The sequence below is a fragment of the Copadichromis virginalis genome, linkage group LG15 (assembly GCF_057382275.1).
Source record: "Copadichromis virginalis isolate Kocher_CV1m ecotype Utaka linkage group LG15, C_Virginalis_male_GT1.1, whole genome shotgun sequence".
NCBI lineage: Eukaryota > Metazoa > Chordata > Actinopteri > Cichliformes > Cichlidae > Copadichromis > Copadichromis virginalis.
Window position 1 is genome coordinate 32,466,027 of NC_140632.1, and position 23,116 is coordinate 32,489,142.

Consider the following 23,116-nt stretch of genomic DNA (forward strand, 5'->3'; position numbering starts at 1 on the left):
GGTCCGTTTACAGCATCCTGCCATGCGATTGCATTTGCCCCTAATGTGGGGACGCTCACATTAACTTTTATCGAGTGGAAAAAGTCCTCCGTTCGTTAGCATTCGTCCTCCAGCTTTATTGTTTATGTTATGCTAGCATAGCTTGTCGCACTAGCGGTCACGTAGCGCATCATTATATACCAGCTAGCCCAACTTCAGTAACCCTACAAACGTCGCTGCTGTTTACTTTCCTGTCGTCATTTATGTTGGAAGTGATAGCAGAGCTGTACGTTTTAATTTGTTTAATAAATCTCTCAGTCAGAACATGGTATATTATATTTAGATGGAAGCAAATGAGGTAACTCCCTGCTAACTTCTAACTCAGTTAAATGTCAAAAATTCAGTTTTCATGGATGCCTGGATGTTAAACTTAATTGTTACACCTGGCAGAGCAGGCACACTGATCATTTTATTACAAATGAACACATTTAGACAGTTTTTCAACTCTCAGTAATGCTGCAGTGATCATTTGACTTTTGTAGCGGAGTTTGGGCCCAGACATGGCTAATAACGTCAAACTCAAATACCGGATAGTGCTGGTCTACCAAGTCGTAACCAGGTCACTAATAGGCAAGTTAATTAATACGGTTGCTACACTATAAAAACAAAACCGGTTATCTGAACGAAAGCACCTATACTGCCGACAACCAAAACACGTCATCGTCCCAGAATGCATTGTGTGCGAAAAAACATGGCCACTCCCACGGCTCCAAAATAGTTTTAAACAACAAAGATTTAATGAATAACAAAAAAAAATTGTAGTTATTCTCAAGTATGTAGTGGAGATCATTTGTAACATATTTAGAGTAACTTAGTAGTAGTCGGGGTTCCCTTTAAGAGTTGACTGATGACATCACTAGTTTACATTTCAATCATTGTGCCTCAAGGCATCAGTAGTCAGTAGTATTTAAGTTTTTTACTGGATGGTTTCGACTGCCTCCATCTATCACAAATACATTTAAAATGAGAGAAAATGAAACAGTTGTAAACCTTATACAGTCTGCACTCTCCATTACAAACACTGCTACTCTTCCCAGTTACTTATTGTTCAGAATCATGGTTTATATCCCAGAAATTATCTCGGGTTCCACAATAAGGCTGACATCTGGCAGTTCATAAGTAGGTCTATATGATGCAAAGGGTCTTTTTCTTGAATAAAAGCAGCAGTGCAAAAACGATGACAGGTCAGTTACAAACCCAGTCTACATATTTGTGTTTATTTTTGCTGTTTGGCCAAGCCTGAGTGATTATAAATCTATTGAAGGATTAGGCAGCTAAAAATAGCCTTTACTATAGGGGTCTTAGTGCACAGTTCAACCTATAAACAAATAAATGGCAATTTCTGCACAGCCCTGTCTGCCAGCTTTTTAGGGAGTAATTTGCGGTGTGGAGAGAGGCTGACCTCAGTCAGGAAACAGCAGCAGAATAAAGAAGGGCCATTTAGCCCCATTTGGAGCTTAAGAGTGGCCTTCTCACAGGCCATGGACACTGTGGCTACATGGACACTATGGCTACACAGCCACAGACAGGCTAAAACGATTAAGACGGTCGAGCAGAGATGTGCATCAATCATGCCTTCCAAGAACTGTGTGCCACTAGAAAAGCTAACCTCCTCCCGCAGACTGTGGTCCAACATGTCATTTTAGCCAGCGCTGTCTCTCATCCACAAATAGCAGCAGCTTGCGTCTGCATTTTCTTCCCCAGAGGTTCAACGGGGCTGATCTGGGAGGAAAGCTTTCCTACTCCATCAATCAGTGTAGTGTTTGCTCTGCACTTGACTTGAGGCTGAGTGGGAGTGGCAGCAGAAGGTGACCTTTAAGATGGAGGACAGTACGTTTCAGTGTTTGTGAGTGACCACTGAGAAACAGAATAGTCTTAAGAGATTTAAGTGTAAAGCTGGTGGACTTAATGTGTAATGTGTGTCATTTAATGTGAATTTAAATCATGAATCATTTAACCCAGAACTGTCTCAGACTGAAAAAGCACCAATATAACACAATATTGCACAAATCAGCCACAGCACATCTGCACAGAAGCCACAAATGCCAGCTAGCTAGCTTTGTGGGTTTCATAATACTATAGGATGTTAGCTTAAAAGCTGCACATTCTAAAGGGGGAAACAACTCCTCCAGTACTGGACACTACATTGAACTGAATATGTTTAAGCCCTTATCTCTTAAAAGAAGACAACAAAAATATGTGAACACACTTGAAATCATCCTCACTATCATTTGTGGCAGCGCACACTGCAATACTTTAAACACCACAAACACCAGAATTCCTACCAGAGCTCTTTGGTGATGTTTTACAAACCTTATATATTTTGGAAAATAGCACCTCATACACTGGTTGAAAGCATACAAAGCAATGCAGTTCTATGTATTTTTAGCTAGAATAGTTAATAAGGACGACAAATCTCCCAGCAGATGGCCCCGCCCCTCCCTGAGCCTGGTTCTGCCGGAGGTTTCTTCCTATTAAAAGGGAGTTTTTCCTTCCCACTGTCACCAAAGTGCTTGCTCATAGGGGGTCATATAATTGTTGGGTTTTTCCTCTGTATGTATTATCGTAGGGTCTACTTTACAATATAAAGCACTTCGAGGTGACTGTTGTTGTGATTTGGCGCTGTATAAATAAAACTGAATTGAATTGAAATTGAAATGATTGTTAAAGTTAATTGAAGCTAACTTTAGCTGGCTACCTATTTTAGAGCCATTGGTCATTAGTTTAGAAACACTATAGTCACCATTCCAACAATGCAAAATGCTATATAGTATGGCATTAATATTATATATACATTAATTATATTAATATCAAAGTGAAAGGAATATTTACAGCCAGAAAAGTAAGTGTTTTCTCGTATCAGGAGATATTTCTTTTATTATATAGTTTTGTGTTTGTTTTTATAGGGATGTGTTGACAGGTGGAGATGTGAACTCAAAGCTTGACATGATATTCATCAGTCAGCCTTGCTGCTCTCAGCTATAAAACTAACACTAACAAATGACATAGCACTGGCTTATTTACCCTCACAAGCTGCAGAGTCATTGGGGCTGTATGGGTGCATTATGTTATACTGGAGAACAAAAGTGCATCATATATAAAATTACAGCAGAAGATGATCAATGTGTGAAAACACACAGCTCTGCAGTTTCCTCTGGATGTGGTTCTTTCAACAAATTATTGGATTAGTAATTTCAAGCCATGATGGAAAAATCAATCACACTTATTGTGCAACCTATATGCCATCAGCCCCTGTGCTGTGGACAGAGCGTACACTGTTGTAGTGAACTCAAGTGCTGCCCAAGCGATATACCTGCCTGCTTTTGCAGCCTGTGATTCTTCTTGAACTTGTTACAAAGCCCTGTTTAATGAAACAGAAATTCATAGTTATAGAGATTAAAACAGATCTTTGCAGAGCAAAGACTATAACCAAGTTATCTAGCCTGCTGCTGCTTCTATAAGGCCACATACAGTGCATCCCAAAACTCACACATCACTTGTTCCAGGTTTTGTCATTTTACATCCTTATCCCAAAATGGATTAAAAAATTCTACACAATACCCCATAATGACAAAGTGAAATCCTTGCAAATTTAGTTTTTTAAAAACTAGAAAATATGACATGTATTTAAGTATTCGCAACCTTTGCCATGAAACTTAAAACTGAGGTCAGACGCTTCCTGTTTCCTTTGTTCATCTGTCAGATATTACAACAACTTGTTGTCCACCTGTGGAAAATTCAATGACTTGACACACATCTGTCTTTGTAAGGGCTCAAACAAAGCTTTCAATATGTCATTTCATATAAACAAAATTAGAAACAAAAACTGTGTCAGCTGAAATCACACAGTAGTCTGTTACTTTCTAATAATTTGTGTGGTTCATTAATTCATAATTAATTCATAATTATTTGTATAGATTGTTTCAGATAATAGATTGTGATTACGTTGACATTTTTTCAATGTCTTATCAAAGAGGCTTTTTTTTATTGAATGCTATGCGATTGTATGAAAAAGTGCACAGTAGCAGTCAGTTTTCTATACCCACACTGTGTACTAACATAATGTGAAAGTGCACAGCAAATATTAGCAGTCAGATTGCTACAGTTTGCTTGAACAGATTGCTCTAATGGCGCCATGACACAGCTGGACCACCTCTGTGCAGATAAATCACAGGTTTGGTACCAACACACTAATTGCTCTGGAACGGGTGTATGACTGAGGCCACTGCTTTACCTCCTGTTTGTTATGAAAGATCTGAAATGTGCAAATGTCTCTATCAAACAGACAACATCACAGGCACAACTGCACAAACACGGGCTATGTTTATTTCCATGATTTAGAGATATATCTATAACTCAGTGTTGCCAATATCTCCCTTTTTCATTTCATAACCAAATGATGAAAACCAAATAACACCTCAAACATCACACACACGCACAGTAGGCTGGAGATACAGTTCCTCCAGCCTATGACTATTTCCACTGTGACTTGTGGTGCTTGGTTGTGCAAAGGGGTCTAATCAATAAGCACTGCTTTCTCTTCTCAGTATGAGTCATCGATACTGCTGCCCAAAAGCCACTAAACCGCACTCTGTGTCACATCTGCGCACACTTCAAACCATAACCTTTCAGTCTGTGCCATAGCATTAGATGTGAGGGAATTGGGACTTGAGTTGGCGTATTTTGACAGTTCTGGCTGAACTATGTTACACCTCTGCACTTGCCTAAATGCATATATATATATATATATATATATATATATATATAGATGGATATACTGTATTGTTAGTGGTATCTACTAGTTTTTACTTGGTATGCACAGGCTAAAGTAGTACAGTGCTAGATTTTGAGTCATTCTGCAACAGCATCACTTTACAGTCATGTTTAGAGATGCCTTAGCTTAACTCATTCAAATCAGCTGACTAATGATTGCTTTGTGTGAAACCTGCAATATCTTGCATATGTTTGAGACAGCCAAGCATCACTGATTGCTGTGAAATATGATCAGCGGTTACAGAAACCACAGATACATGCTGCATATGAAGACTGAGAAAAGTATACTTTCGCAGCACTATAGTGGCTGTGAGCGCTACAGTCTGATTGATACTATAATATATTACAATGCATTTGCACTCAGTGCAGTGGCATCAATATCACAGTATGTTTTCTGACAGACTACTATCAGCACATGGTGATTACTCAGGCGGAGTCGTGTTAACATTTAAAAGTGAAAACAAAAAGGAAAAGCACTAGTGAGTGCGTCAAGAGTTTCCCACAGAGGTATTTACACGTATTTTTTATCACAGCCAAGTATCCAGTTTTTTTCATTTTCATATAACACTGAAAAGATCCAGTGTAAAAAGTACATTTCCATACAACAAAGCATTATTTTATAAATTTTAGGGAAAAAAATTTTCATGACTCGTGTGATTAAAAAAATCTAAAATCAACATCAGAGATGGAAACGCAAAGGTAAAGGAAACGCAATATATCGGTCTGCACACAGCCCACTAAAGAAAATCAAAGAAGTCAACTTTCAGACGTGCGTCCGTGAACCTATTTATCACCACAAGTATTAGAAAAAGTAGCTAGTTTACTAACCAAGAGTGGTGGTTTGCTGTCCAAGTCAAAATGAACCTCTTGTGTAGACATACTGAGAAAAAAGGAATCTCCTCTAACAACAGAGAAGCTGTGTGTAAGCGGTATTGTGGTAATTTTATTTGTGTGTGTGCACATGAAGGTGCTTGTGCACATGAAGGCGCGTGTGCACACGTGTGTTTGTGCGCATATGTTTTCAGGATAACATCACCTCCCAAATTAGCTCTCCCACACAAAACTGCAGAGGTCATCTAACCTGGTATGGCCAATCGCCGGGTGGGTGTGTGAATGTTATGCAGCCTCCCCCCACACTGACTTTACTGCAGGCAGAGAAAACTGACAGCAGTGGTTGTTCAGCAGATTTGTAGGGATCACCCCAATAACATAGAAGTAGGCGTGTCAAAGGCGAAGAAGTAAGCACAAGATAATAAGAATCTCCAGACTATTGTTCTGTCTGAAATGTCACTTTGAATTGTGGAAAATGGTTAGAAGACAGTCTGGGGTGTAATGTCTTCATGTGACACAAATATGACTTTTTCCAAACATATGGAGGCTAGCTGTGTTGGACCTTTTATTGTTTATATAAGTCTTGCTGTGCAATGAACTTAGTTTTACTTTCAATTTGGGTTTTGACTTCTGACAATTTTGAAAAAGAAGAAAAAAAGACAAACAGTTATTACAAAACTCAAAATTGAGGGCTTCCTGATTGATGTGCACAAGTCCAAAATCTCTGCAGCCTCCTAATGTGGACAATTCAGACCAGTTAGTCTTAACACCTCAGTTACATCACTGCAGTAATGTGCATCATATTTCTGTTGGCATAAAAACTAGTGACACAAGATCAGATCACTGGAATAAGCAGAATTGTCTTATGGAGCTGCTGGACATCAGAGCAGAGATGCTAAAGGATGGCCTTCATTTTTATTACCTGCTTTAAAGATTGCTTTTGAAACACAGCAATTTATTTCTGCAAGACCCTAAATGGACTGGACTGAAAGAAGTCAGAATTCTAATGCGTTTAATTAATGCTCTGGACAAGAATTTGGATGAATACAAAACCTGCAAAATGCATTGTGAAACGAATGAACTGAGTGAATGGATGATCAACAGTTGAGTGGGGCCTACTCCCACGCTTACCTGTGGTCTTTTCTGAGTACTCAGAAATTGCAAAAGCAAGATGATGACACAAAGTAGATAATCAAGGAAGAATATGGTGTCCAGCTCCTTTTTAGCAATGTCGGACATTTCTTTGTGCTCACTGAGCAGGATATTAGTGATCAGTCACATGATTAACATGGTGTCTTTCATTTCTTCACCCCTCAGATCTCAGCTGGATATTTGCATTGTACCACTATAGTTTTGCACATTTTTTCCCGTGCTTAACATTTATAAAACATCACTTATGTGTATTCTTAAAGCTCGAGATGTCACACATGCGAGAGCAATGTGTGAAAAAATGTTTTTTCTCTGCTATCTCAGCATGCTTGTGCCCTCTAGCCCACTCACACATGTACACACGCCCACATACACATCCACATGCATCCAGCCATGGCTTTTGAAGGTTTTGACGTGGGCGAAGCATCTGTGTCAACTCTTTCCTGTGGGGAGACTTTCCACTTGCTTTTATTTCCATGAGGGTTTTGCGCATGAGTCTTTGTGAACCTGACAGTTGAATTTTTTCTCTTTGTGCACGCATAGAATTTATTGTATCATGTAGCCCGTCCACTTCTGTTCACTCTATCTGTTCTTCTGGGCTTATTTAGTAATACAGAACACAGGCTGGTTCTGGGCAATCACTTTTCCTGACAATCACTGGCATAATTAGTGCATCTGTTCCTTCTCAAAATGTATGTTGGAAAGCTCTGCACATGCTCTAATCCAATCTCTCACAGGCTGCTTTTCTTTTCTGCACTTTTTGGGTGTTTTATTCCATCATCAGTTACTTGCAAGCAGTCTGCAAACTTGTTCCCTTGTTGTTTTTCTCAATTACACAGGAAGAGGTTAAGACAAGCAGATTTTTTGGGTGCGCAGGTGTACCTTGTCATCGTCATAAGATGCAATATTCTTTCTAGATTTAGTGCATATACATATACATGCTCTGTGGCAACTGTTGTGCTTGTTGTGCAGTCGTCAGATTTAAGGATAAAGCTGTGCCTCTGGAAACCAAAGTGGGTCAGAGTCACACCAAAATACTTGGCAATTGCTCAAAACTAGAATTCTGAAATGTTGACAATAAAAGAAAAGATTAGACTTGGGATTAGGTTTGAGACGCAGCAGCTCTGCTTCAGACATTTGAGGCAGTAAGCTGAGTCTATAGATAACCCCAGCGCTGCTATCACATGTGCAGTGTGTTACCATATAAGACAGCAATATGACTCACCCCACTCACTGACCTACTATGTGGGAAGTCATGATTCATGCAAGCTGCATTTAAGCAGGCAGAGTCCAAAAATATTCTAGCATGCCATCACACAAACACATACACAACTGTCACACGCACACACACTTACGCATAGCTCACTTGCTCAGTCATACTCACCTCCCACAAACATTGATAGGCTCAGATTCTGTTGGTAACACACAGTGAGAGACTTGACAAAGTTGTCAGAGCAAAGAGTGGAATAACAAGATGACTGGATGTATGCTGATGCCTTTCTGAGGTAATGCCAACTGGCACCACTTTATTGTTATGAATATTATCTGTTTTTCTGTCTTTGTGTTGAATGAAAAGATGACAGAAGAAGTAAGTAAACTCTTATGCAGGTGTTTGGTTCAGTGAAAGTTGCTGTATTTTGGTGAAATGCAGCCATAACTCTGGATAATATTCTCTGTTGCTTTACACGACTTTGTTCAGCAGATTTTTCGAGACCAATTGTAGTGGAATACAACTATAAATAGCTTCTTGATTCTTATGTGATATAAAACCAAAATGTCACAGAGTATTTGAAGAAGAGTCTAGAATATGGTTAGAAAACATGTGGCTAACACTGTTAACCATCAGTTTAGATGCCTTTATGCAGCAGACAAATGTTTCAAGCTTTCACTCATAATATTTTCTCGATGTCGGTGCACTTTCTATTTAGATGCTGACCTTCTTATCAGATTCTTCTCATTGTCTTTGATGATTTCCATTCAGCTCGGGCTCCACATTATTGGCCTTTTAAAGGTCTGTTTTTTTCAGTGATGTGGCTAAGGTCACTGTCAGGACCTTTCCAAAACTGAGAGATAAGAGTCATGGTGTTAGTGAGGCTGTTTGCAGACTGATGCAGGTTTATGGTCTGTAGTCTATAATCAGTTTCAACAGCAAGAACACTTCAAGAGGACGCAGAGCTTGGGTTGGGATGAAGAGCTGTTGAGGACGTTTAATGGAAGGATACAAAGTAGGTTCATCCTCAGCCCAGAAAATGAAATCAGTAGTCTAGCAGATGTAGTCTAGTTCAGTGACTGAGTCGTTTGGTGCCACGGCGCAAGAGTTGATGATCGGGTGTGAAATTTATGGTTTTCGGGGTATTTATCGTTAACTCGGTTTCCCTGGGTCTTTTCCCGTGTTGTAGTTGTGTGTCTTATTTTGAAAGACATATTTACGTGTTACCATAGCGACCAGAGAGCATTTAGGGCAGAGATGAGGATTTTAATCTCAATGTTGTTGGCACATTTCAGGAGGACACTGCTAATAGAGTTACACAATTACACATTATTATTATTTTTGTAAAATACCACAGTTTTTGTCTTGGTTGTATCAATTCATTTCACAAACAACTTTTTGAAACATCTGAGGTGTGAGGAAGCAGGGCAAAGTGTCTTTCTTTATGATTACGCTTCCACATACCTCAGCATTTGTATGTATCAGCAGAATGTCTCAGACATGGATGTCTTGCATATATTATCTCAGGATCGATATCAGCAGCCTAGTGACCTTATAAAAAGCCGTTCGCTTTATCAGTACCTCAGGCATGGATGTTTGTGAACTTTCTGTGGTAAGAGTGGAAAGCCCCCAAAAAACAGTTTGGCAAGAATCTCAATTCATAGTCTTAATAGAAGCAATTCACTTCTGGGATGATTTTATGTTGGTGTTCAAATGAAAAATGCAGAGGATGTTCTGTTTAAAATCATCCATCTTTCTTGAAGGTGTGAAGAAAAATTGGATTTGCATTTAAATGCTCAGTTCCTTCCTGTGTTGCAGTTTGCTTGCAAAGCTATCAACCTTGTGATTTAACAGTGTTGGCTGAATACTGAGAGTGCAATTTAAAATGTTTAGACACTACTGTGAGTACATAAGATAGCATGTTTTGTCTGTGACACTAACAGCTCAAAGACGGAATGAGTAATTATAAATTTGTATTTTTTCTTGAACTATTTCTGGAATTTAATGTGTGTGAATGTGTGTGTGAATGGGTGGATGACTGGATCTGTAAAGCGCTTTGGGGTCCTTAGGGACTAGTAAAGCGCTATACAAATACAGGCCATTTACCATTTAATGGCATTCAACGGGTTATGCAACAGGCTTATGAGCCATAGAGGTCAGAGAGTTTTATCAATTCATAGATTAGCCCTACTGAAGTTAGAACATAAGTAACACAGATCATTGTGATCAAGGGAGCATGTTGAATATGTGTTTTAACTACTACACAAATTGCAGCCTTCAAGTCCGAGTTTTTGGATGGACAAGCACATTGTGATGTCACATAGGGGGAAGCTATCTGTTAAAGCCAAAATAAATTGGCCTCATGTGGCTCATATTGGAACTATAGTCTTTACCTAATCGTTCAATCCCAGAGATTTGGAATTTGTATGAAAGAGCACGGAGTTTCCTTTCTGGTGCACTTCTTCTTATCTTATTCTTATTACTCACTTTAAATGTTTATTTCAGGCACTTCCACACAGAAGTCCAGTTGGTCAGATGCGGAGTCTTTTATTTTAGATGATCAATTGCTCTCTCTAACCTCATCATGCGTACTTTTTCATCTATTCATCCATGACCACTTATTTACTTTCATCGCAGGTACACCCTGGACATCGCAGGGCAGACCTGCAACATACTTTGTTGTAGTGAGATCCTAATTAAGCCCCTTTGCTTTCATAAAAAGATTTAAATTGGAGGAAAATCTCAGCATTTCTGTGGGTTGTGAACAGCGAGATTGTGGCTCGATTTTTTTAATACATATAAACACCATCTTTTGGGTCATATCCGATTTGGACCTTGGGACCTACTATGTCAGCCGCTTGGTTATAGAGTTCCATGCCCTGCCTGCTACCATCTTGCACCCTGTTGTTATGTGCTAGATTGTCTCAGTAGCAGCCTCAGTCCAGCTTTGTCCAGTCATTGGTACGATTTTTCAATATCAGCCACTTCATCTATCTTCTGGTCATACATGCCATGCAGGGGCCTGTCCTTCTACGATGGTTCCTCTTCTTGCTTCTATTCATCACCCGGTTTGTGCTGTGTGAAGTATTCACTAAGCACATGATTGGTTGTGGCCATCTTCCTGATGTATTCATTGATCTTTTATGTTTCATTCTGGGTAGTGGTTCTGATACTCACCAGCCCTTGGCAAGGGTCTTGGACTTGAGATGAAACCCACCAGGTGAGGAACTTTCTTGTCTTGATGTCAGTGGCTTTTACCGCCCTATTATCCCAGCAAGGTATCTGATGACTGGCAGGGCATAGGTGTTGTTCTTCCCATTCAGCATTGAATGATCAGCAAAATTGATGTATTGTTCACTCCTGGCTTGATGTCATCCATGTAGAGGAGGCAGTATCCATAGCCAGTCATGCTAATGATCTGGCCAAGGGGGTTCAGTAGGAAAAGAGCACTCCTTGATAAATCCTGCACTCGATGGTAACTTGTGCAACTGGCTTGAAGTTGGCCTCTAGGGTTGTTCTCCTTATCCCCATTTAATTCCCAATGAAGGTTCTTAGGGTTCTGTTGAGCTTGTATAGTTCGAAGTATTTCAGGATCCATGTGTGAAGTGTTGAAGTGGTTCAAGTGGTGCACAGGTTGACCACTCTGGAGCTTGAAAGAGACTAGCCATCGGCCTTGGCCTGAAACTGAGACCCAAACCTAGCTTGTAGTGTTATCCTAGATCCACTCTAACTGCACCTGGTTTTCCAATGATGATAATAGGACAAAACAGGACAAAAGGTTGGAAACGTTAAACATCTACAGTTTCAGTCAGATAGATCACGTTTGAAATATAATGTGTGTACAGCCTCCCTGCCCTTTACTTCAATTAACTATGCTATAGATAGAAATTGAAGTATTTAAAAATCAGATAGATGGATGTGCTCTTCTAAGACAGTGAAACTCTATTGCTATGAGGGTAAAGAGAAGTAAACTGTTTCATTTAAGGAAGTGAAGCCTTTCTTAAAATAATAACAATAATAATCAGCATGTTGTATTCAACGACATTATATGTGGATGAGTGTTGCGAGTTCCAGGAGAACTGAATGCAATTTTAATTTGTACTTTACTCAGTATGACTATCTAATGACATAGTCATACTCTGGATTAGAAGCTTCTACTTACCTCAACATCATCATCACACTTCTTGCTGACATTTGCCACCTTGAACAGTTCCAGGGGCATCCGTCGCTTTGCCTAATTTGATAATTCCAATTAAAACTGTGTTTATCCTCAGTGTGATTACAGTCATCTGTCTCGAGTGCTTCCCCACTAATTGTGTACAATGATACAGCTTTCATGTTAGTTTCCCTCTGAGTGTACTGCCTCAGTAGATAATGCTGTTAGACTGTAGTAGCAGCAGTTGAGACTAATCTTATTTATTACAAGACGCCACAGTGTGCAGACTCACATGGATTCAGACACAGTCATGTTGTTTACATCCTTGGTCACAATTTTTTATAAAAAGAAAGAAAACAACAACTCAATGCCTATTAGACATGATCTTCCTACACTAAGCTGTAGGGAAAGCCTTTCTACTATGCCTCCTTTCAGACTTGTAGCAGGTGTTAATGAACATGCCTGTGGGGCTGATTCCATATTCTTGACAATTGTTATGATAACTTTAAAGGTAAATTCCAGAGAGGTTTAATACTATAAAAATTGCCCATGCCTTCCTTGTACAGTTTTGGCACCATTACTGACTGAATTTGACATGTTTTTTATTCAATTCAATTCATTATAGTTTTATTTATATAACACCACATCACAACAACAGTCACCTTTACACAGTCACAATAGTCTTAAGCCTTTTTTGGGAAGATAAAGACTCTACAATCATACAGAGGAAACCTCAACAATCCCATTTTAGCTAGCACTTAGCGACAGTGGGAAAGAAAAACTGCCTTTTAACGGGAAGTAACCACCAGCAGAGCCAAGTTTAGGGAGGTTGCATCTGCTACAACCGTTTGGGGTTGATGGGAGAAGACGGGATAAACTGTGGAGGTGATTAAATGCAGACTGGTGTATAAACACATAGTGAGTTAAGGAACTTAACCTTAACTATGTGCTTTATCAAAAAAGGATAAAGCACATAGAGCTTATGGTTAGGGCACCCTGCCTACTTTCAAGCCTAATGTTGAAAGTAGACAGGGTGTCTATTTCCCAAATTTAAACTGGGAGCTGGTTGCACAGAAGAAGGGCCTCAAAACTCAAGGCTCAGTCTCCCTAAGAACCCTAAGAACTACTAAGAACTACAAGTAAGCCAGCAGTCTGAGAGCAAATGACTGAATTTGGGTGATGTGGTAGAATGAGGTGTTTAATTAAGATAAGATGGGGCCTGTGAGAACGTGTGCGGTTTTAGATAGAAAGAAGGCAACAAATCAGAGATGCTTGATTCCCTTGTATATATAACTAGTGATAACTAGTGATCCTGAACCATGCACTAGTTATGCCTCAATAGGCTTAGGCTTCTCACGATGCAGAGCATTTCTTCTTCACTTACCTCTTTTCACTCTCTGTCTAAATATAGTAGTGGAGCAATTAATAAACTGGCCCTTCCTCCTATAGTTTGCCTTTTGTCCCATCTCTCTCTGCTCTCTCCTCTTTTCCCTTACTCCTAACCAGTTGTAGCAGATTACTGCCCCTCCCTGATCCTGATTCTGCTTTCTCTGGAGCTGCCGTCCTGCTAAAATAGAGATCTTACAATATAAAGTCACCTAGGTGACTGTTGTGTTGTTATGAACTGGCATTATATAATGAAATGTAATTGAAATAGGACTGAATTGAATGTTTTAAAACTAGGACTTAATGGATGATATTTCCCCATCTCCTTCATGGTTTGAGACTCAGCTAAAGAGGAAAGAGGCTAGTTTCACATGAAATGCTGGAGTGCACTGATATCATAGTGTTCTCTGGAACAGTATGTTTTTTATTATAGGAAAAAACATGCATCTGCCACTAGGGCTCAGTCTAATCATAACTTAGTCCGTCTCCTTCCTTCCACCCACACTGCATGTTAGCTAGTCTGCTGAGACACTGAGAGAAAGGGGAACACTTTATAGAGCACATTATAGCACACTGTCACACATTACAATCCCACCTTCTTAAATCCCCCAAACCAAAACCTGTCATGTGATACAATCAAGCTGAAGCTGACTCACACATTCTGCTGTTTTTCCCTTTTCACTTCACTGATTTTCTATGCAAATGTAATTTTTCTCTTCAGGGGCTAAACGTTACTCAACTTAGCTGTGTTTCTCCATAACAATCATGAGACCTACTGAACAGATTACAATTGATGTGTGTGACGGAGGAAAGAATGATGCAGGAAGCCTTAAACAGGCCTTAAAAACCTTTTGGCTGGTAGTATATTAGCAGAATAATCATTTGCTAATGTTAGAGAAGAATGCAGTAATACCAGTAATATTATAAAATAGATGTGACTGACACATTTAAGCTAAGTAGAAGGGAAGGAATCTTTTACATCCATCTGTGCATCTAATCAAACTTCTGCCACAAACTGCTATTTTGTGGTGTGTGTGTGTGTGTGTGTGTGTGTGTGTGTGTGTGTGTGTGTGTGTGTGTGTGTGTGTGTGTGTGTGTGTGTGTGTGTGTGCGCAGACACGTGTGTTATGCTGCATCATTGTGTTGTGTTATCATTGCATTTTCCTCCGACTGCAAGTGAATTGAATTCTAGGGTGCAAACATCACGTTCACATGGCCTTGAACCTTGCAACTACATCTGAAAACATTATTCTTGGAAGACAGATCATGATCCTGCAAAACTAACTGAGAAGTGTTTAGTGAAAGTATCATAACTATATATCATTTGGACCAGACTAGACTGACATACTTCAACAACAAGAACAGCTGTCACATCTTACTGTGTGCTTTGACCACCCCAGTCAAATCATTATTACAACTCAGTCACAACAAAGGCCACAAACAACCTTAATGCAACGATTTCTTGCAAAGGCAGCTCACAGTTTTCACTTCCCTTATTTGTGGTGTATGCTCAGTATGCATTTGTTTGTATCAGATATTTCTAATAGACTTTAAAAAAGTATAGAATAGGTGATTGACAAGTATTTTGTCCTCAGATGTCTTGCACAAAAGACCAGAACCCCAGGCTGTGATTTCTCATTTTCAAACATGGTTTAAAGCAAAATCAGTTTCTTCATAAACCAGAGGTCAAAAACGGGTCATGCAGTTGCTAACTCATTTGTATAATTGCAATACTTCCTCCCTTTTATTTATGTCTTTATTTATGTTGTCAAATTCAACTGCCCAATTTATTGTTGGCTAGTTGGAGAAAGAAGAGGATGAAGATTGTAGTCCCAACTACATATCTGCAGAGGTATGGAGAAGACGGAAGTGAGCGGGGGTTTTGGAACAGATTGTATAGCACACTCTTGGAGAGTGAGAGGATGTTTTAGAAATGGTACTGTGTACTCGTACCAGTTTTCAAGATCCAGGGTGATATGGAGAGTTGTAGTAACTACAAAACAATACATTCATGAGCCATACCATGAAGCTGTGGGAAAGAGTTATGAAGTGAGGTGATGATATAGGCATAGGTATCGCTGTAGCTCAGGAGGTAGAGTAGGTCTCTTCTATGAATGGGTGAATGAGGCATGTTAGTAAAGTAAAGTGCTTTGAGTGCTCTACCAGAGTAGAAGCGTGCTACATTAGAACCAGTCCATTTACCATTTACCTTTATTGGTTTCAGGCCAAGAAAGAGCAAGCGATAGATATGATGGCTGCTTTGAGAATGTTAATGGAGAAAATAAATAAGGTTAGAAGGAGTTGTTTGTGGAATTCCTCTTCCAGAGAGCGTTTTCATTCAAAAAAACTGTAAGTCAATTAGAGTTTTTGTTGGTTTATAGGTTATTTGGTATTTTATGAGTAAGTCATAAAAGTGCTTTCTTGCTAGGTCTAGTAAAATTAGCTACACCTGCCCACACCTTTCCCACTTTCCGTGAGATAACCCAAAGAATGGGAAGATCCAACAGGCTCAGAAAACTGATTTGTGATTGAAGACAAAATCATTGTGAAGGTGCTCATCAGCAGATTTTTAATGTTACAGGATGCTAGTTGTGTTTTCTCCACTAGCGCTTTTTCTCTGCCAGAAAATGTCTTCATATGTAAAACTGTAAGGCACTTAGAGTTTCCTTCTGTGTTTACATGATTATTTGGCCATTTTAACAGTAGGAGTTTGTGTGTTTTCCCATATTTTATACGTATATGTTTTAAAAAAGAAGCAAAAAGTCCACTGAGCACCCTTTTCTGTAAAAACAGCCCTGTGGCACATTATCTGTCAGTCAAAAGCATCTCAGTGTATACAGCGTCCAGCACCATGCATTACTCTTTAATTAGTACAATTCCACACAGAGGCGTAAAGGCATTTCTCTCTGTAATCAGATTTTTTAGACATTTGTCTGATAGCTTTTCACCTTTCCTGCTTTTGTGTGTGTGTGTGAAGGAAGATACCTCTAGGTCTGTCGTCACTGGGGCGAGTGACCAGAATGGAACGTTTGACATGAAAACGTTTCCACAGGGGCACGTGCTGCGTGTGCATGTTCCCAGAGTTCAACTTCTTGTGGTCTGAATAGGAAATTAGGCAGACTTACTGCCATGACAGTCAGGCACAAAACCTCAAAGGCCATGCCCATTTGATGCTATTTACTTTTACACACCTAAGAATGCAACTGCGATAGGATAGGCCAAAAGACCCATTGTGGAAGACTCTGATTCTCTCTAGCTCTCCTATAGAGCTTTCCTAGTAACTGTCTTCCCTTATAACTATTCCCGTAAATCCAAGCGTGGATTACCAACCAGGCTCAGTGGATGACTGTCCTGTCCACTTTGCCTCCAGGTTATCTTTGTGTAAATACATTAGTGGTAGTTTGATTAAAGGCAACTAAAACTGTAAGGGTCAGACAGTCAATCCTGTCTTACTGTGTATCCTTGTGTTATTGCATGAAATCAGGACTTATCTACCCAGTCTGAGCAATGAAGACTGAAAGCACTGGGAAAGAACCAGGATTTTTATTTGAACTGTGTTAAGGTTCACTGATTTGTTTGTTATAGCATTTTATACTAATTAAGAACAATATTCTGCTAATGTTTTAATTTATTTTTTCTCTCCAAGGCGTATAAATTAAGGTTTTTTAACAGGAGCACCACCAGTAGTGGTAAATAAGAACACTGGACTGGGGGACAACAGACCTGCCCCAATAATGAGTTAACCAACTTTTTTTACTGGGTCGACTTGACCTGATCATTAGCATTACACTCTCACAAGCGAAAAGGTTTGGGGTTCAAACCTCTTGGACAGCAAGGCTTTTCTGTGTGGAGCTCTTCGCTGTGACTGTGTTGGTTTTCCTCCCCCGGTTACTGTATAGAATAAAGCACTGTGTGAATGTGCCTTGTAGTTAAAAGTGTGCAGTCAGTTAAACTAGAAAAGTAGTATTTTGGTGCCAGGTTATTGTGTTAAATAATCTTTAAAAGCTGATAATAAAACTGTCCCCATTTGCCATAGGAGCAGTTTGGTCGTACAAATATTAGATGAATGTCTGTTATTCTACTTTTCTCAAGTTTTCTTGGAGTCCACCTGAAAGATGTACACTTAGTTGTGCAGTGTAATTTAAGTCAGTGTCTTCATAAAAAATAGGTGTGCATGTGGATGTCCACAAGAAGGGTAATTTCAAACACTCATAGACCTCAAAAGTAAATGCATCAAAGTGTACAGTGTGGTTTTGTTTCCTGGTTATTGACTGGATATGATTTTAATGTGACATGACAAGCAGTAATGTAGGGAATACCTGTGAATTTCAGGTGTATATGCATATTTTGTATTGAAACGTGCACAACAACAATCACTGGCTTTAAATGTTGAACTAGGAGTGAGCACGTGAAACAGCAGTCAGTCATGAGGCTGGCTACAGCAGACCACTGGGGCTGATGTCAGCCCTGCGGTATGTGCCTGCCGGGCTTGGCTGTAAGCTGACCCCCCCTCTATTTTGCTTCTATTTCCAGGGCGTGAGCGGAATGTCCGTGGATGAGAAGTCTGAAGCCCCCATGTATGTGTATGAGTCAACAGTTCATTGTACCAATATCCTCCTCTGCCTCAACGACCAGCGGAAGCAGGATATCCTGTGTGATGTGACTGTCCTGGTGGAAGGCAAGGAATTCCGAGGACATCGGGCTGTGCTGGCTGCGTGCAGCGAGTATTTCCTCCAGGCGTTGGTGGGCCAGGCAGAGAATGGCTTGGTTGTTAGCCTTCCTGAAGAGGTAAGTGTATCTATCGTATTGTTTCCCCTGACAGGTTTTGGTTGCAAGGGTGCAAAGGGTGCTGCGTTTTAGACAATGCAACAATAAAAACTCCTTGCTGGTGCAAATACAAAAACAATAGCAATAGCTTTTGCACACTTGCAGACAATCTTTGACTATGCCTTCTATCTACTCCCACCTCAAGCTAAAACACACAGCTCTTAACAACTCATGTGTTTTTATCACGTAAAAATCAACAAGGAAGGTTGCTGGTTTAGCTCAGTGCGTTGAGCAGCTGGCCTGGGTTCAAGTCCCGTCTCTCTGTCTCCCTCTGCTTTCCTGTCATCTCTTCACTGTCTCTGTCAATAAAGCTGATAAAAGACAAAATCTTACATGAGTACTACTGTGATGATTTTCTATGGTTATTATTCAAATATGGCTTATGCCTGCACAATAGATCCAAACAAGGAACAAAATATACAACATGGCTCATTAGGAATACCACTGTGTTTCATAGAGGGAGGGGTCATTTATGGCCAGGTGTGATTCTGTTTTCGTTCAGTAAACCATTCTTTGATCTTGATGATGTTGTAGTGTGTATATAGTGGATAATTATGCTTATCTAGATCACTTAGAGCTGCTTTGGAGTTCCCTCAGAACATGAGGAGGAAGCTGAAAGCTAAATAAATATGCTAAATAAATTCAAACAGGACCCTAGGGTGGGGGCAGGTTATCTACGTGTTTAAAACATATTGTAATATGTCACAGCAGCTATGTAATACATTATATATCATTTTTTTTGTGAACACGAATCTGTCCCAGGACCTCCCCACCCTTCCACATACATACATGGAAAACATCTAAATACTTTCTGTCACTCCGATGAATACATCAGGAGCAATTGCCCAAGGACACTTTGGCATGCAGACTGGAGCACCTAATTGAACCACCTGCCTTCTGAATAGTTGATGACCTTCTCTACCTTCTGAGCCACAGCCACCCCAAAGTAAGACTCAGTATGACATATGGACGTGGCTTGCATCTGGACGTGGCTTGCAAAGTGGCTTGCAGATGTGCAAATGTGCGCTTAAGTAGCACATACTTTGTGAGAGTTGTTACCTATTGAGGAATCAGCTGATGCAGGCTTGCATCAAGATCAGATGAGCTAATCTCATCTTTGTGGCTTGGCTCAGCTGTTGTGCTCAAGAAAAATGCAACTTATTAGGGTCAGGAAACTTAAAGACACTTGAGGTCTGTGACCTTAACGTCTGAATTCAGGTCATTTCAATTGCAACACAAAGTATATGTTTGAAGTATTTGATTATCACAATGCAACATTTGCTATCGCACGTCTAGCACAGCCACGCTACAACAGCTAGCTAATCATACTGTTTCAAGATTTATCAACAAATGCAAACACAACAAGAAAGTTTACTGAACAAAAGCAAAAAACTTTAGGAAAGCAAAAAGAAAAAAAGGACTGAAGAAATATTCACATGGAAACCTGGAAAGTAAAAAAAAGGACACGACTGTATTGATGCAGATAATTACTAAAGGAAGCAAAACAAATGGTCATGCACAAAGAAAGTCACTCCAAAAATAAAACAGGAAGAATTTGACATAGGCAAACATTATTAGACCACAGAGAGAGATTCACATGAGACACAGGGTAAAACACTAGGAAACACAATGAAAATACTTCAAACCTGACTCCATGACAGAAACATGTAAAGAAGCTGCACATGTGGACAAATAGCAAAGTAAGGAATATGGAGATCTCTAGTGCAGTTCCAGGAAAAATTGATATTACTCTTTAAGATGTTGCATCTGGGTTTAAATACAGGAAAAAACAAAGCATTATTTTATGCCATTTAAAGAAGGAAGTTATTATGACAGAGCAGAGGTCTGGGGAAGGTTTCTTTTATGTTTTGAGATAAAATCAGAAGTAGTCACTTGATTTGGATTCATCTTGGTCCCTCTCTCTAGGGGCTTGGCCAGCCCTTCGGGTTTCACAGTGGTACTATCAAATATCCCAGAATTTCACCTGAAATCCATCTGCTTCTGTTTTAATAATTTATTACTTCTCGGCCACATGTACTGATTTTCTCTTCAAGTAATTTGTTTGTTTTGCTTGTTTTTTTACTGTGTTCTGTTGCTGTAGAACATAGGCAACATAGATATTACTGCGTATTTTTATTTGTTCTCAAAATAACGTCAAAAACATTATTAAACATTCGTTTAGCTTAAATCACTAGAGATTATTAGCTAATTGTAACCTTCTGCTAGGACATCGCTATTTGCCAGCCAAGGAACTGATGTACATTATTATTTTAGTTTGTTAAAAAAAATTCTCTTCCTTTTCTGATCAAATTGGGCTTCAGCATTTGTTTACAGTACAGCTCCAGATCCAGGTGACAGCAAGTCAAAATGATGTTACCTATGTCCAGCAGCAGCCTGCATTCAGCTATAAATTGATATGGATCAGTTAATGTCTTTTATTCACTGTAACATTTAACTTTTGGGTGATGCCACAAAAAACGGAGAGAGCAAAAGAAACAGGCGAGAGTGGACACGTAGTCAAAATCACCAGAAATGATAAAGCTTTGGCTTCTGTTTTACCCACAACGATTGTGCAATCCCTGCTTGCGCTTATAATAATTATTGTAAGATTATATTTTTGATATTTTCTAGTTTCTAGTTGAGTGATGAGGATGGAGAAGAAAGGACAGATTATACACGAAATAGAGAAGTCGGGTGGAAAAACAAAAGTTATTTTTCACAAAGTCGTTTTTTATGTATTTCGCAGATGCTTTGTGTGTTTTCCAGTAGCACACTTAAAACATGCCACTGGCCATTCTGAAGAGAACACATTGATATGAATGGGAGCGTTTTACAGGATTGACTGCAAACATGGCTGCCACTACATTGCTGTGATGGACTACAAATCTATTCTTCACTTGTGAAATTAGGGTACACAATGCTCTGTGCTGAGTCTGAGTTTGCATGAATTCAAAAGCGTGTTGTGCATGTTTCTCATCTTGTTGGGTTTGCCGCAAATAGTTAATTAACCTCTTTAAAGACTGCGTCTTTGCCTCGCATTTGATAACTAAAGGCTGCACCCTCGAAAGGCTGGATTAGATTTAAATGTCTGCTTATTCACTCTGAATTATTATTCTTAGACACTTAGGGATGGGTATTGATAAGATTTTCACCATTCCATTTTCGATTCTGTTTAACAATTCGATTCTTTATCGATTCTTTTTTTAAAAAAAAGGAGAGCACTAAGGTCGATTAGTTTGTTTTATATCTTCTCTTTGAACAAGATAGAAATTTAGGAGCAACATGGCCTTACAAACCCAACAGTGAGATCTTAAGAGATCCACAGCCTACGGCTCTTCAATGGGGTGTCACAGGGTCCCCAGGAAAAAAATTGTTAATTTTAAAACAATAAAATAAATATTCTTCTGTAGCAATAACAAAGTATAACAAATTATTCTGTAGCAATTACACAAGAATATCCAGTAATGTCCCTGCCTACAATTAAACACATTCACTTACTGAAAATCGGGGGCATCTGCTGTGGCAAATGGGTGCAAGCCTTTTACCACAAACTTAGTCTCTGCTTGGTGACATTCGTCTATCCTGGCCTGAAAGGAGACGCTACCGGTAGACTGCAGCGAGAACTGCCAGCATCTGAGCCAGACTCTGTCTCTCTCATCATGGTCACCTAAATGCACAGTAATGGCAGGTTTTGTAATAAGGCAGATCGCGCTAACATAATATGCACTGTTAGTTGATTATTTACCTGCGGCATTAACGGGAGAGGACGTGCAAACGTTACCGCTGCTGCTGGGTTGAGATTCACGAGTCCAGAGCAGAATTAAAAACACGACATTCATTTAAGGTCATCGCATGTTTTGTGAGCAAATGCTTTTGCATATTCGTAGTGTTTCCTCCCTTAAATGAAGTATCTACTTTGCAAGTATTGCCCTGAGTCGCCATGTTTCCTGCCAGGTAAATGACGCTCCGCAACGTGGTGACTTCATTCGGGTGACTGGAATCGATAAGGGAATCGTTTGCAAAAATGGCAAACAATTCCAAGGAATTGAAACAGTGGGAACCGGTTCTCAACAAGAACCGGGTTTCAATACCCATCCCTGTAGACACTACAATAGGTCATCCAGCTAAATAGGTTTGGTTTTGAAGGTACCATTGTCATGTTGATGACATCTGCAAACAGCCTAAGACATTAATATTAATTACAAGGCACTGCATGCATGACATTATGATTGGAAGCAGAGCCCCCGTAAAAGTTTGAACCTAGAATCACCCCTGCTATAGGATAAAGATTCAGGGAAAGGTGTACAAAGTGCTGATATTGCCAATTATCACCTGGCAGCTGCTGCTGGCACTGATGCTAGAGGCATGTAGCACTTTGAGGTGAGATCAGTGCCACCTTGGGTTCTGTGCTCATCAGGTTCAGCAACACTTCTCACTCTTCCTCACCTCAGATCTCACACTGTCGCTTTAAACAGAGCTACTTCAGAGCTCTTCAGCCAAACACATGATAAAAGCACCTTGCTGATGTATTGGTGTCACACATTCATATTCCTATAGACATGCGGTGCTGTGAAAACTGGGGCGCATCCCACTTGTGCTGCAGCTCCTCACTGGTGCTAGCGTGCATTAATAAAGTAATGCCTGCCAAATGACTTTGTTCCTGCACTTACTGTTTTTTTTATCTGCTTAACTCAAAGAAAGACTGCAGAGAACAGCTCACATGTGTTCAAATCAGCATCCCTGTA

The 23,116-nt window shown here is 39.7% G+C and overlaps 1 protein-coding gene across 3 annotated transcripts in view; it reads left to right on the forward strand.

Annotated features, from left to right (window-relative positions):
- bach2b (BACH transcriptional regulator 2b) overlaps positions 1-23,116 on the forward strand; it is a 96,160-nt gene that overhangs the window by 39,421 nt on the left and 33,623 nt on the right. For 2 of the 3 annotated variants that reach the window (XM_085432930.1, XM_085432927.1), the window contains one exon: positions 18,078-18,332. In XM_085432930.1, the coding sequence (XP_085289056.1) occupies positions 18,090-18,332 (243 nt within the window). In that variant the 5' untranslated portion in view covers positions 18,078-18,089. Of the gene's footprint in view, positions 1-7,962; positions 8,298-18,077; positions 18,333-23,116 lie in introns of those variants that run through there. The other variant, XM_085432929.1, reaches the window with a different exon arrangement.